This window comes from Ochotona princeps, chromosome 25 (genome assembly GCF_030435755.1).
Source record: "Ochotona princeps isolate mOchPri1 chromosome 25, mOchPri1.hap1, whole genome shotgun sequence".
NCBI classification, from domain to species: Eukaryota; Metazoa; Chordata; class Mammalia; order Lagomorpha; family Ochotonidae; genus Ochotona; species Ochotona princeps.
This window is the reverse complement of record NC_080856.1, coordinates 953,196-965,229: the sequence shown is the minus strand read 5'-3', so window position 1 is coordinate 965,229 and position 12,034 is coordinate 953,196. Positions and strand designations below refer to the sequence as shown.

General features: G+C 42.0%; 1 protein-coding gene across 1 annotated transcript in view; it reads left to right on the top strand.

Annotated features, from left to right (window-relative positions):
* EXOC4 (exocyst complex component 4) overlaps positions 1-12,034 on the top strand; it is a 599,303-nt gene that overhangs the window by 23,333 nt on the left and 563,936 nt on the right. Inside the window, exon 3 of the mRNA XM_004598184.4 lies at positions 4,343-4,537. Within this exon, the coding sequence (XP_004598241.2) occupies positions 4,343-4,537 (195 nt within the window). The remainder of the gene's footprint in view (positions 1-4,342; positions 4,538-12,034) is intronic.

Here is a 12,034-nt window from a genome sequence, read left to right as displayed (position 1 = left end):
TTCATTTCTTCAGTGAATCCCAGGGCCTATTGAACTGTATCATTAATAATAATAATAATAATAATAATAATAATAATAATAATAATAATAATAAGTTACGAGAGAATCATACGTGGTTTTCAAAATCTTTGTAGCCAAACAAGCTCACCTTTAAATTCTGTTTTCCACAAACTTGAAAACGCCCTTGTGTCTTAGTGTTTCTGGTGGACTGGGGAGAGGAGTTGACTTGAGATGTCTTTAAGGTTTTGAGGTGAGTGGGCTCGTCACCAGAGCAGGGTTGGCGGAAGGGAGGGCACGGATGCTGGGCTGTGTGCTCAAGCACTTACCATCCTACCCTAATGTGGCCTGCCCTGTTGCTGCTGGATGTAGCTCCGAGACTCATTTTTCTTGCTTATAATTAAAAGTACCTATATGTGATTATTCAAGTAAAGTTGTGGCTTAATCATCAAGTAACACAGCATTCATTACTTAACATTTAACTAAAATAATTTTTTGGCTTTAATATGAGCACATGTTTTGAAAGGTAGAATTAGAATGAAGAATAGCTTTAATTAATAATAAAAAAAAAGTTGTAATAGACCAGCATGGTTATTTACAGCCAAAATAGGATTTGGAAAATGTCTGGCTGCTTGGCTGAGAAAGGGAAAAAGCCTCAGGGCAGCAGTGTGGAGCGTGTGCCTGTGCTCAGGAAGCCAGGCGGTCAGCTCTCTGAAGTGGACTATAGCTGGAGGGGTGGAGAGGGTTGAGGGCCACTGAGGGAAGGGAAGGCTTTGAAATGACTGCTAAAGAGGACTCATGGAAAGTAGAGAAGCAAACTTGAGGGCAACTAAAAAGTGTTCTGTGGTTCAAGAGTGCTTTTGAAATAGACCAGTGAACAGTATTTCTGAAATTCTTCTTGGGCACTCTCAAAGACTCCTTGGACAGAATTGGGGCGGATGCTCGCAGCTGTGGAATTCCCCTGGAAGCACTGACTTGGTGATGCAGACTGTGCCATGCTTTGCTCTTTGGGCAGTTTCAAGGGTCTGTCTGCGCGTTTGCTGTACGTTCATGCAGACCATAGGCACGTGCGGAGGCATTTCCCCCTTTCCGTCTTGTCTGCTATCCAGAGTATTTTCTGACCTGCTGACTCACACATGACAGCCTCCCTCACCCTGCACAGGCCTGCATCCTGTGTATGCTCTCCCAAGCGCTGAGGCAGGCACGCTGCTCCCACGCACAGAGGTCCAAGTGTCTACTTGCCAGCCTCGTGGCTCCAACCCATTCTTCTTGTTTTCTTTCTTTTTTTTTAATAGCCTCTAATTGGAGTGATTTGCAATTCTTGCTTATTGAAACAGTTTTGCTATTGCTGGGCAGGTAATTAGGAGCAAGGTGAAGTTAACTTAGGTCCTGAGGAAGCAAAGGGAACTTGTCTCTGTGCTTGATGTCGCGGTTTGAACAACTTGACTTTTCAAATGTGGGTTTGTTTAAGGGAGAAACAGTAATAGGTTTTTCCATTCTTAATTATCTTTACACGTGAACAAGAATAGAATGGAAATAATGTCACCACATTTATAAAAGAGTAAGAGTTTGATAAGTAGATGTTGAAATATAATTTTTTTTTTACATTTTATTATTTATGATACAGTTCCATAGGCTCTTGGCATTTCCCTTATCCCCTCCCCAATTCCCTCCCCCCACCTAATTCCTCTATCATTACTAAAATATAGTTCTTCATATACAGTCATATGTCCATCATTGCGGGCATGGACAATGGCAGAGAGTCCAGCATCTATTGCCAAGATACAGTAAACAGTTGCATTGTAAGTCCATCTTTGTCTGGAAGTAGAAATGCATACCACACTACATCCTCACATCTGGATGTTGGTCTCCATTTCACCACTACTGTACATCCCCTCAAATGAAAAGTCATGATACAAAATCAGCAATAGAAGGAAAAATAGAAATTTACAATGCCATGAAGTTAAATGACATGTTACTAGGTATGACAGCCTCCATTACAGAGCTACTATGCATCTCCTTAAATGAAAAGCCACAAAACAAAATCAACATCAGGGAGAAAAAAGAAATTAACAACCCTATGAAGTTAAATAACATGCTACTAAATGACTAACGTGTAGCTGAAGAAATGAAAATCAAGAACCTTCTTGAATAAAATGGTGCTACTATATGATCTACGAGTCTTTGAATGATTTAATCAGAAGAAAGTGTTTTGAAGAGATGAAACTAACAAAACAACAAAACCCATGTAATATAGTTTCCACTGTTTTTTTTTTTTTTTTTTTTTTTTGGTGAAGTGTGTCTCTTCTAGACAATAATAAGATGGGTTTTGATTTTTAATCCAGTGTACTATTCTATGACATTTGATTGAGCTTAAGCCATTTACATTCAGGGTTAATATGGATGGATGGTACTTTGGTCCTATAATTTTAGGAATGGGTTGTTCATTGGTTTAGTCTTCTGTTGTCATTTTAGTGGGATGTTCTTCCCATTTGCCTTTGGTTTTGTTGGGTGCTATTCCTCTTCTCTGTCAAGAGAACATCTTGAAGTATCATTTGTAGGGCAGGTTTGGAAGAGGCATATTCTTTTAACTTCTCTTTACTGTGGAAGAATTTTATTTCATTTTCAAAGATCAAAAGAAAGCTTTGCTGGATATGTTATCCTAGGCCGACAATTTTTTTCTTTTAGAATCTGGAATATGTCACTCCATTCTCTTCTTGCCTGTAGAGTTTCCCGTGAGAGATCTCCTGTGAGTTTAATTGGCATTCCTTTATATGTCAAGTGATTTTTTTCACGTGCACATTTCAGGATCTTTTCCTTGTGTTCAGTTGAAGAGAGCTTGATGATCATATGTCTTGATGAAGATCGCCTTTGATCAGGCCTGTTGGGAGTTCTGTGCCACTCTTGGGTCTTGTTTCCTAATTCTTTCTCCAGATTAGGGAAATTTTCCTTTATTTCATTAAATATATTTGTAAAACCAGTTTCTCTTTCTGCACTTCTGGGACTCCCATAACTCTTATATTAGGTCTCTTAATAGTGTCTTTCAATTCTTGAATACTTTTTTTGGCCTGATCCAGCTCTGCTTCCAGCTTTTTGTTTGCTTCCTCCTGATGACAGGAAATATCTTCCAATTCTGAGATTCTTTCTTCTGCTTGCTTCTTTCTATTTTGGAGACTCTCCACTGTACTTTTAATTTGCACTACTGTGTTCTTAATTTCTGACATATCAGCCTTGATTTGCTTTATTGCTTCCTTAAATTCTTTGAACTCTTATATGTGCTTCTCATTGTTGATCAGAAGCTTTAAAATGAGTCTTATGGATTCTGTGTCTCCCAAAGCTTTGGGCTGTCCTCGACTGGTTTCCCAGGCCACAAGCAGGGAGCTGGATGGGAAGCATGACTGCTGGTATTAGAACCGGCACCCATATGGGATCCTGGGGTGTGTTCAAAGCGAGGACTTTAGTGGCTAGGCCACTGTGCCGGGCCTGTGTCCCTTGTGTTTTTTTTTTTTAAACCGATTTTAAAATGTTACAAGGTGAAGGTACTGCAGACCCGTGCAGGTTTCGGGTGGGATAGGAAGTGGGGGACGGTGGGTAAGGCGGAAGACCTTGTCCTCCCTCCTGTGTGGGGATGTTTTGCTGCTCTTAGTTGCTGGGTCACAAGACTGCTAGAGCTGATCTGATCTGAAGCCAGGAGCCAGGAGCTTCTGCTGGGTCTCCCATTTAGGTGCAGGGTCCCAGGGCTTTGGGCTGTCTTCGACTGCCTTCTCAGACCGCAAGCTGGGAATGGGAAGTGGAGCTGCTGGGATTAGAACCGGTGTCCATATGGGATCCTGGCATGTTCAAGGTGAGGACTTTAGCTGCTAGGCCACTGTGCTGGGCCCCATTGTCCCTTTCTTTCAAGATTGTTTCTGCATGTGCCTTTTTTGTTTTGGAAACTGGGGTTATTTTACTTGAGTTGGTTGAGATGGATCCTCAGTTTTTTGGTTGTAATATATAGTTGGACTCCCAGAGCAAGAGCATGGCCACAGTAGCCTGGTAACTGTACAGGAGATGTGCAGGGAGGCCCGGGGAAGGAAGAGTAAACAGCCTGGACTCACATCACATTTAGGTGATGCTTCCTAAAGTAACTGTTCCGTGATTCACTTACAGTTACATTATCATGGAGCGGAAAGGTGGAGATGTGCCCCAAGGAGCAGTGTCAACACCAGCCTTAGTGGTGCTAGCAGAGCAGCCGAAGGGAGTACAGGGTGTTGGACTGAGCTTGCACCTGCACCGGCGTGGGATCCATTTGGGGGATCTGTGCCAGTACACCCGGACTGACTGGATCCAATCCATTCTCCTCCAGGTGAAAGAGAATCTGCTTTCGTGCAAGATGTTGCTGCATTGCAAACGGGATGAGCTTCGGAAGCTGTGGATCGAAGGCGTTGAGCACAAGCATGTCCTGAACCTGCTGGATGAAATTGAGAACATCAAGCAAGTGCCTCAAAAGCTGGAGCAGTGCATGGCGAACAAGCACTACCTCAGTACCACCGATATGCTGGTAGGACAGCACCTGTGCTGAGGGTCACTGCTACTCAGATGGACCTGTGGCGCTCTGCATACAGTCCCCTGGGATGAAGCCTGGCTAGTTCTCTTTATAATGTTAGTGTTAGAGGTTGTAGGTGATTCTTGCTTATGTCAGGTGTGCCTTTGGAACACTGGCAAGAAATAAAATACGCAACTAGCCAGTTTCAATGCTGTGTTCCATCCCGGAGTGCCTGGATGGGAGTCGTGGTGCTGGCTCCTGCCTCGAGGTGATGGGCCCACACACTAGGGAGGCCTCCGTGGAGGTTCTGGCTTTGGCTTGGTGTGGCCCAGAAGGATTCCTTTCCAGCATGTGGGGTGTGAACCACAGGTGCATGGAATCTTTTGTCTCCTCAAATGAAAAAAATTAATGAATGATTAAAAAAGACTTTAATTCCTTGAATCATGTTGAATGATAATAGAAGGTGTTTTTTAGTTTTAGAGGAGAGAATGGATCTCCTAACTTTAGAAGATGTGTGACCTTTTTCTGCAAAGTCTTTGAAGGCGTTTGTCCATTAGGCATTTGTTTCTCTGTGAGGGAGCCAAGAATAGAGGCAACTTTGATAAGCAAGAACCCTACCTTTTATCCTATTCCTCATTCTGTTATTTTTTGAGTTAGTGGAGGTAGCCAGAAGCTTGCCATTGGTATCAAGAAGATGAATCACAGATAGTGCAGGTTTTGCTCCCTGTGCTCCTGAGAGCATGCAGCGCCTGGCTGTCCCCTCTGCTGTCTGCCTTGTGGTCTGGCACCCAGCTTGGCATGTTGGTCTGAGACCTGCTCCTGGCTTCCTCTCTCCAAGAAGCTCCTGTGGCAGATGGGCTGTGTCTGTTCTCCTTTCCACAGAGGCTAGAACTCTTTATTTTATTCCACGGAATTAGATGGGCAATAACACTGAAGAAAATACCAGGGGAATTGGTGGGGACACAGGTTAAATACTTTAAGTGGTTCTAATTCAGTCAGACTTCTAAGACAAATTTTGTTGGAAGTCCTTCCTAAGAAGCTTTTAAGGAAATTTGGTAACCAAGGGGTCAGAAGTAGGGTTGCTAGTCTATCACCTATTGGAACCTCACTCTGATAGGGCAGAATGAATGGTCAGTTTCCACAGTGGAAGAAGGTTAATAACTGTCTACTTTTGAAAATGGCAAAAAATTGGTTATTTTCAGTACATTATTCAAAGTGAGTTTTTTTAAGGGCATCTGACAGAAAAGTTACTCTTTTGGTAAATAGTGCTTTTTGAAGTAGGATTTCAAGATTTAGCTATCGGAATAGATGTTTGTATATGTGTATGTAGTATGTATTCATATTTTGGTTCATAACTGCAGTGGGCATGCTCTAAATGCCACACATTAAGCTAATTCTTTAGACTTAATTTTGGGATTATGTTCATGCATAATTAGGGTCTCAGATACTTAATTGTTTTGTTACTTAAGGGCTAAGCAGTAATGAATGCTATCCTCCTCTTTTTGGGGATACCTATTTTTCATTAGGAAGCCACTAAATACTTTAAATTATTTTGGTTAAAAATGAGAGAAATTCAACTCTGCTTAATTTAGGCAAAAGCAACTGTTGAATCGTTTGAACAGCCGGTCTCTTATGTAGAAAGCTACCAGTTTCTTTGCAGGTCTCCCTCATGTGCAGTGGTTCATTTCATGTTAGGATGGGGCTGCGTGTTGGGAGCAGACAGCATAGAGGTGGCGCTCTGCAACTTTCCAGCTCTGCAGAAGCAGATAATCTTTATTCCAGTTCCGGGAGGACCAGAGTTAGACCTAGGCAGAGCCACACACTCATGTTCTTGGAGTGGTGGGGCAGGTGGGGGACCTCTACCTCCAGGAGTGGTGAGATAGCTTTGCTGGTTTTGTTCCTGTTTCCTAATTGTGGTTGTTTACTTGGATATATTCTGGATAATGTTCTCTTGTGTTGGGTGGAGCGGAGTGCCTGGCTGGGTCATTCCGTGTTCTTGTTTTGGCTTGAAGGGAGAATGCGAAGCAGGGTTAGAGTGCAGGAAGGTGGGAGTTACTGAAGGGTCAGCAGGCATTCAGACATGCAGGCGGTGGGAGATGCTGAAGGGCCAGCAAGTGTTCAGACGTGCAGGCAGCGCCCTGCCTGCAGGAGGAAGAAGTGGCAGCTGCCCCCACCAGGAGTCATTCCTTTGAGGTGGAGGGAGTGATTCCATAGTTGAAAACGTGATGGGGTAGAGTTCAGGCAAGGTGTTCTGGGGTCTGCATGCAAGTGCATCTACGGCCTGAGGGTAGTGAGTGTGCCAGGCCGGGTGGTGCTGGGTTCGGGCACACTAGGGGAGCCCCTTGTTGCTTGCTCTCCATGCTAGCTTGGTGCATTTCGGGTATCTTGTCTCACTTTGTTTACAGGATCTTTAAACAAAGAGCACTGTCTACACAATGTCTACACAGAGACTTATCTTTTTAATGTATGTCTTTAATTTATGTTGTGATGTATCCTGATAGGTGATGACATTCCCTTATCTTACTATTAAAAATTGTCTTCTACATTGCAGCTCTTCTTGGCCCTTTTATTTTCCACAAGAATTTTAGTATAGTCTGTCAAGTTACACAAGAACTGTGATGGGATTTAGGTTGTCTTGGAGGGAATTTCCACCTTTGCAATGTTGTCTTCCTGTGATGGGCTCTCCTTCGTTCAGATGCTTCAGCTGTTCTCAGTGACATTCCTTAGAGGTGTGACTTGTATTTTGCTAGATTTATTTCTGTGTACCATCATTTATTGTGGCTTTTTAAAGCTGCAGCTCCTTATTAATTACAGTTTTTAGTGATTTCTTGCTGGTGTGTAAAGATGTGTTAGCATTTCATTTTTTCATTGACCATAGGTTTTCTGAGCTGATGGCCCAGTGCTGTCTGCCTGGTAAATTATGACTTACTCTTTAAAGTTTGGCTCAGATTCTGTGGATGTCCCAGAAAGCCAGCTGCTTTTCTGTGTCTCCTTCAGTATCCTGATGTCCTTCCTGTTTGTTTTGGGTCACTCAGGTCAGAGGAGGCGTTGCTTACCTACCCCAGTGCTTAGCAGCAGAGACTCCGAATTCGCTAAGTGGGTACCTGTGAAAAACTTCAATGTCTACACAGAGAAAAATTTTTTCCTAGAAGTTTGGGTTCATTTTGTTTCTCTTCTAATTTTTATTCACTTATTTGCTATTTGATTATTTTAATGGAAAGCTTCTCTAATTTCTCACATTTCCTTTTGTAACATTTACATGAAGAATGATAATACTTAATTGAGCACTTACTTTATGCTTATATACGGTATGTCACATTTGTTAATTCATTTAATCCTTGCAGCAGCGCCATGAGAGAGGGGCGTAACATCACCACTGCTTTACACGTGAGGTTGTTGCTTTGCATGGTCTGGGGAGTTAGCATTTCCGGAAAGAAATGATTTTTATATCTGAAATATACAAAGATTTCATGGAGGTAGGATTTAAAGTGTGCCTGCAAGTTTGGAAATATTCCTCAACTGGTTCTTTTGTATGGAAGAGTGAAAGATAAGGTCTGTAATTGCCCTTTCTTTGGACTTCGCATGAAAATGATACCATTTCTTTTCCATGTGGTTAGGTTACTAGAGGTAGGACTGAATTAACTCCTCTCAGTGGTGCAAATAGAAATCTTTGGTAAAAGGCATCAGAAGAAAGTGAAGGCAAAGAAGTCTGTCTTTAAAAAAACCCTCTGATTCCCTTGGATTTGTTTGTCAAGAGAACTTGCATTTTCATTTTGAGGCAGGCCCAGATGCAGCCGCACAGTAATTCAATCAGTGCGGGTTAATGAGACCCTAGTCAATCCATCAGTGGTGACCCATGGCTCTCGCCAGCTCCTGCTAGTCTACAGCACCTTCACTCAGGTCGAGCAGCCATAGGCTCGGCTTCTAGGTGGAGTATGTATTTCTCCTGATAGGATAACTCGACTATTGCATGAAATAATTAAATTGTCATGACAGGATGTCTGTGAATGGTCCTGGCCCTTTGTTTCCGTCTTCAAGGTAAACAGCTGCTGTTGGGTTATGAAAAGCGCAGAGTGATCCGGTAAGAAGCCGGTGCCCGTCATGCTGGAATCGCAGGTTGATGAGTGCTGCAGCCTGTAGCTTTGTGATATGTGCAGTCGTCATACTGACTGGTGTCAGCACATTAATGACATAATTTCTGGTTGCTGCATCACATTTCTGCAGTGTCCTTTGTATTCCACTCACATTAATTGAACTAATTTTGCCAGTGAAGCGTGTTTCAAACCTCTGCATTTAAATTGAAATTTTAATTCCCTTATTGTCTTGAAAAGACGACTGAAGATGCCTTGTTACAGGTCTCATTATCACTCAGAACGCTCCGGCTGCTGGTTCTAATGTACAATGACTGATTAATTCAGGGAAGAATTATTAATAGAAGAATAGTGGCGTCCTCCCAGTGGCACGAGCCGACCAAGAAGGTATTTCATGATGGTTAATATTTTTATGAACTTTTTTTGAAAAGAAAATTCTATAGGAATTTCCATCAAACTAAAATTGTACAGAAAGCTTTGCAGCTACTTATACCAGCCCAGTTAATGGCAGGTGGTCCGGGAGACCCAGAGCAGTGTGAGCAGTGGAGAGGTGCTGTGGCTGGCAGGCACAGGGCCGGGACCACACTGTTCTCTCTTGTCTGAGCTTCGCTGCCACTGGGGAGAATTGGAATGTCTCTTAATCGCTTTTGTCTTCTTTGTTTATATACCTTGTTAGAAAAGAGCCAATCCATAGCTGCACAGATCAGGGTTCCTTTGGTGATTATGAGAACATTTATGTAGCTGCGTTCTCCCCAGAGGATCTCGGCATGCAGCGCTGAGGAAAGGGTGCGGTGGCATTATTTCACTCACACTGAGTGCAGGGCCATATCTGGGATAAAGAGAGTAAGCTAGCTATTTAATAGTTTTCTAAGATCCTACAATAGTACATGAGCATACATCAAAAAGGTCAAGGAAAAAGGAATTAAAAGGTAAATTTGTTCTGGTGTAGTTTTTTGAAAAAACTGGATAGTTTTTCATAATTTGCATTTATATGTTCTGTTTGAAAACCTGTGAATTTTTTTTTTTTTTTGTCATTCAGGTCAGTTTGCCTTTTAACTTACAGACTTTCAAGTACCCTTTCCTATTGTTAGTATTTTCAGTTTCCAAATCCTTGAACGTGTTTGGGCACCACTCAGGGTGGCGCATCTGTTGTGCTTAGGTGACTTGCGCGTAAATCCCAGTTTTGAATTTTAACGCTGAATGACTTGTGGCTTTTCTGAAAATTAGAGTTAACAACAATATATGTAGTTACTTGAAACATTTATGGAAAAATAGATTTCAAACTAATTTACTTTGAAATGTTGTCTATAATTGATGGCTTTCACTGCTACTGTAGGAAAGGATATGATGAAAGCTTCTACATTGTAATCATAAACCTGTTCTGTGTAAACTGAGAAGTTTACATAGACTGGGGAGACGTGTTTGACTTCTCCTTTTGGCACAGCATGTCCCTGTGCCTGTGTGAGAGACATGTGTTATCTGGGCTAAAGTCGGTGGAACTGCCACAGGCAGGATTTTTCTGAGAAAGCATTTTTTCTTTAACATATACATAGATGGTATTCAAGACCCAAAGCCAAAATATGCCATATTTTGGAGATTTGGTATGGAGAAATCTCAAGTTTTATGTCATCAGTTATATATCCTAAAGCAAGTTTATGCTTATAGGGTATGTATTGGTTGTGTAATTACAACCATTGTAAATTGTGTAATTTATTAGTAAACTCTAATTTTTGCAAGGATCTGGTCTTATGTAACTGAATGTGTTAATCTTGTTAATCTGGATGTGTTAATCTTGTTAATGTGTTAATCTTGTTAATCTTGTTAATTTCTAATTGCAATTAGAGATGAAGTAGTATTGGAGGTTGCTCTCAAAAGTCGACTTTAGTGTTAGTGTACTTGGTTTTCCTTTGTTGCTCTGAGTTCTTTGTAAAACTGGTTGACCTGTAGGTGCGGTCATCTGTTATGTCAGTAAAACTGTATTGTTACCAAATAAAGCAGTCTTAACTTCTTTTCACATAGAAAGGAAAGAAGTTGTTATGTGTCTGCTATGAAACATTAATGTAGAAGTTGGGGAAAAAAGGGACCAAAACATACTTCCTGTTTTTCTGGCTTGACAGTTTCTGAGATCTCATAGTAACTGTTGAGACAAAGAGAAAGTATGCATGAGAGAAAGAGAGAGAGAGAAAGAGTGAGAGAGAGAGAGAGAATAGAGAAACTGACAGACTTGCCACCTGCTAGTTCGTTCCCCAAATGCCCCCAGTGCATTGGGGATGGAGCAGGAGTTGGAGCAGGGAGCCAACGATGCGTGTCCTGTTTAATCCTGGGATCTGTGTCAGCAGAACAGTTTCAGGAGGGACCTGCGCAGCTTCACCCCTGGGCCAGATGCTTGCCTGACTCAGAACTCTGCCCCCGCCCCTCCCTGCTGTTACAGGAATAGTATTGAGCTGAAAGCTTTCTAGCTATCAGGAGCTGGAAAACTCCCGTGAGCTAACTGACTTGAAGATGGATCAGTGACTCTTGAGCAAATGTTCCTTTATCCTATATAGATTTTTTTCACAAAATGATAAAAATGCATCACTGATCAATAGACGTAACTGTGGCTGAAGTCCCCAGTTCCTGATGTAGAATGTCTGAAAGACTGAGGTCAATGATGTGTGCTACTGATTGGTCAGGAAAGAGCCCCTCACCTGTTGTGATGTCTAGAGTTGTCTTGAACAGGTGATGATGCCATGCTGGTCGCTTCTGATGCTTGTGTGTGATATTTGGGGAGGTGGGCTTAAAACCTTGAAGGAGCTTGCATTCTGGTAGGGGGAGAGAGAGATGATAAGCTGGTAAACCATGTTATGGTAAGTCCTGCAGAGAGAAATTTTTATTTTTAGGGGGACTAGGATTTTGGGGTGAACGTAGAGTGGTGCGCTTTGCTATTTTGTAATGTGGTCAGCTCTCTCAGCTTTAGCCTCACTTGGGAGCCCCTTCATTCCCTCAGACACCTGCATCTGTTCTCCACAAACACTGGGGGAAAGCTGAAAATAAAGTCATTAAATAGGAACTTTAGGTTTTGTGTCCAAAATGAGTGTTTATTTTTGTGATGGCCTTATGTTTCTCCAGCAGTGAACATGGTGGGCGTTATAGAAGCTCGTGTTTCACACTGCTCAAAGCCTTTTCAGTCTTGTGAGGGCAGAGGTCTCTAAACACCAGATTGCTTGATAGGTACCTGGTTATTAGTTTTTCCTTGCTTTTATTTTACTTTTTTAAAACCTGCCATTCATTTGCCTCTTTTATCTTAGAGCCAGTGAAGATTCTATTTTTATTGAACTGAACCTTATAAAGTTCAGCAGTTTTGATTTGGCTTGCTTGTCTACAGCGCAATGATTTCTGAACTGAAGATTAGGGTGTCTTTTACAATCTGTAAAGCCTAAAT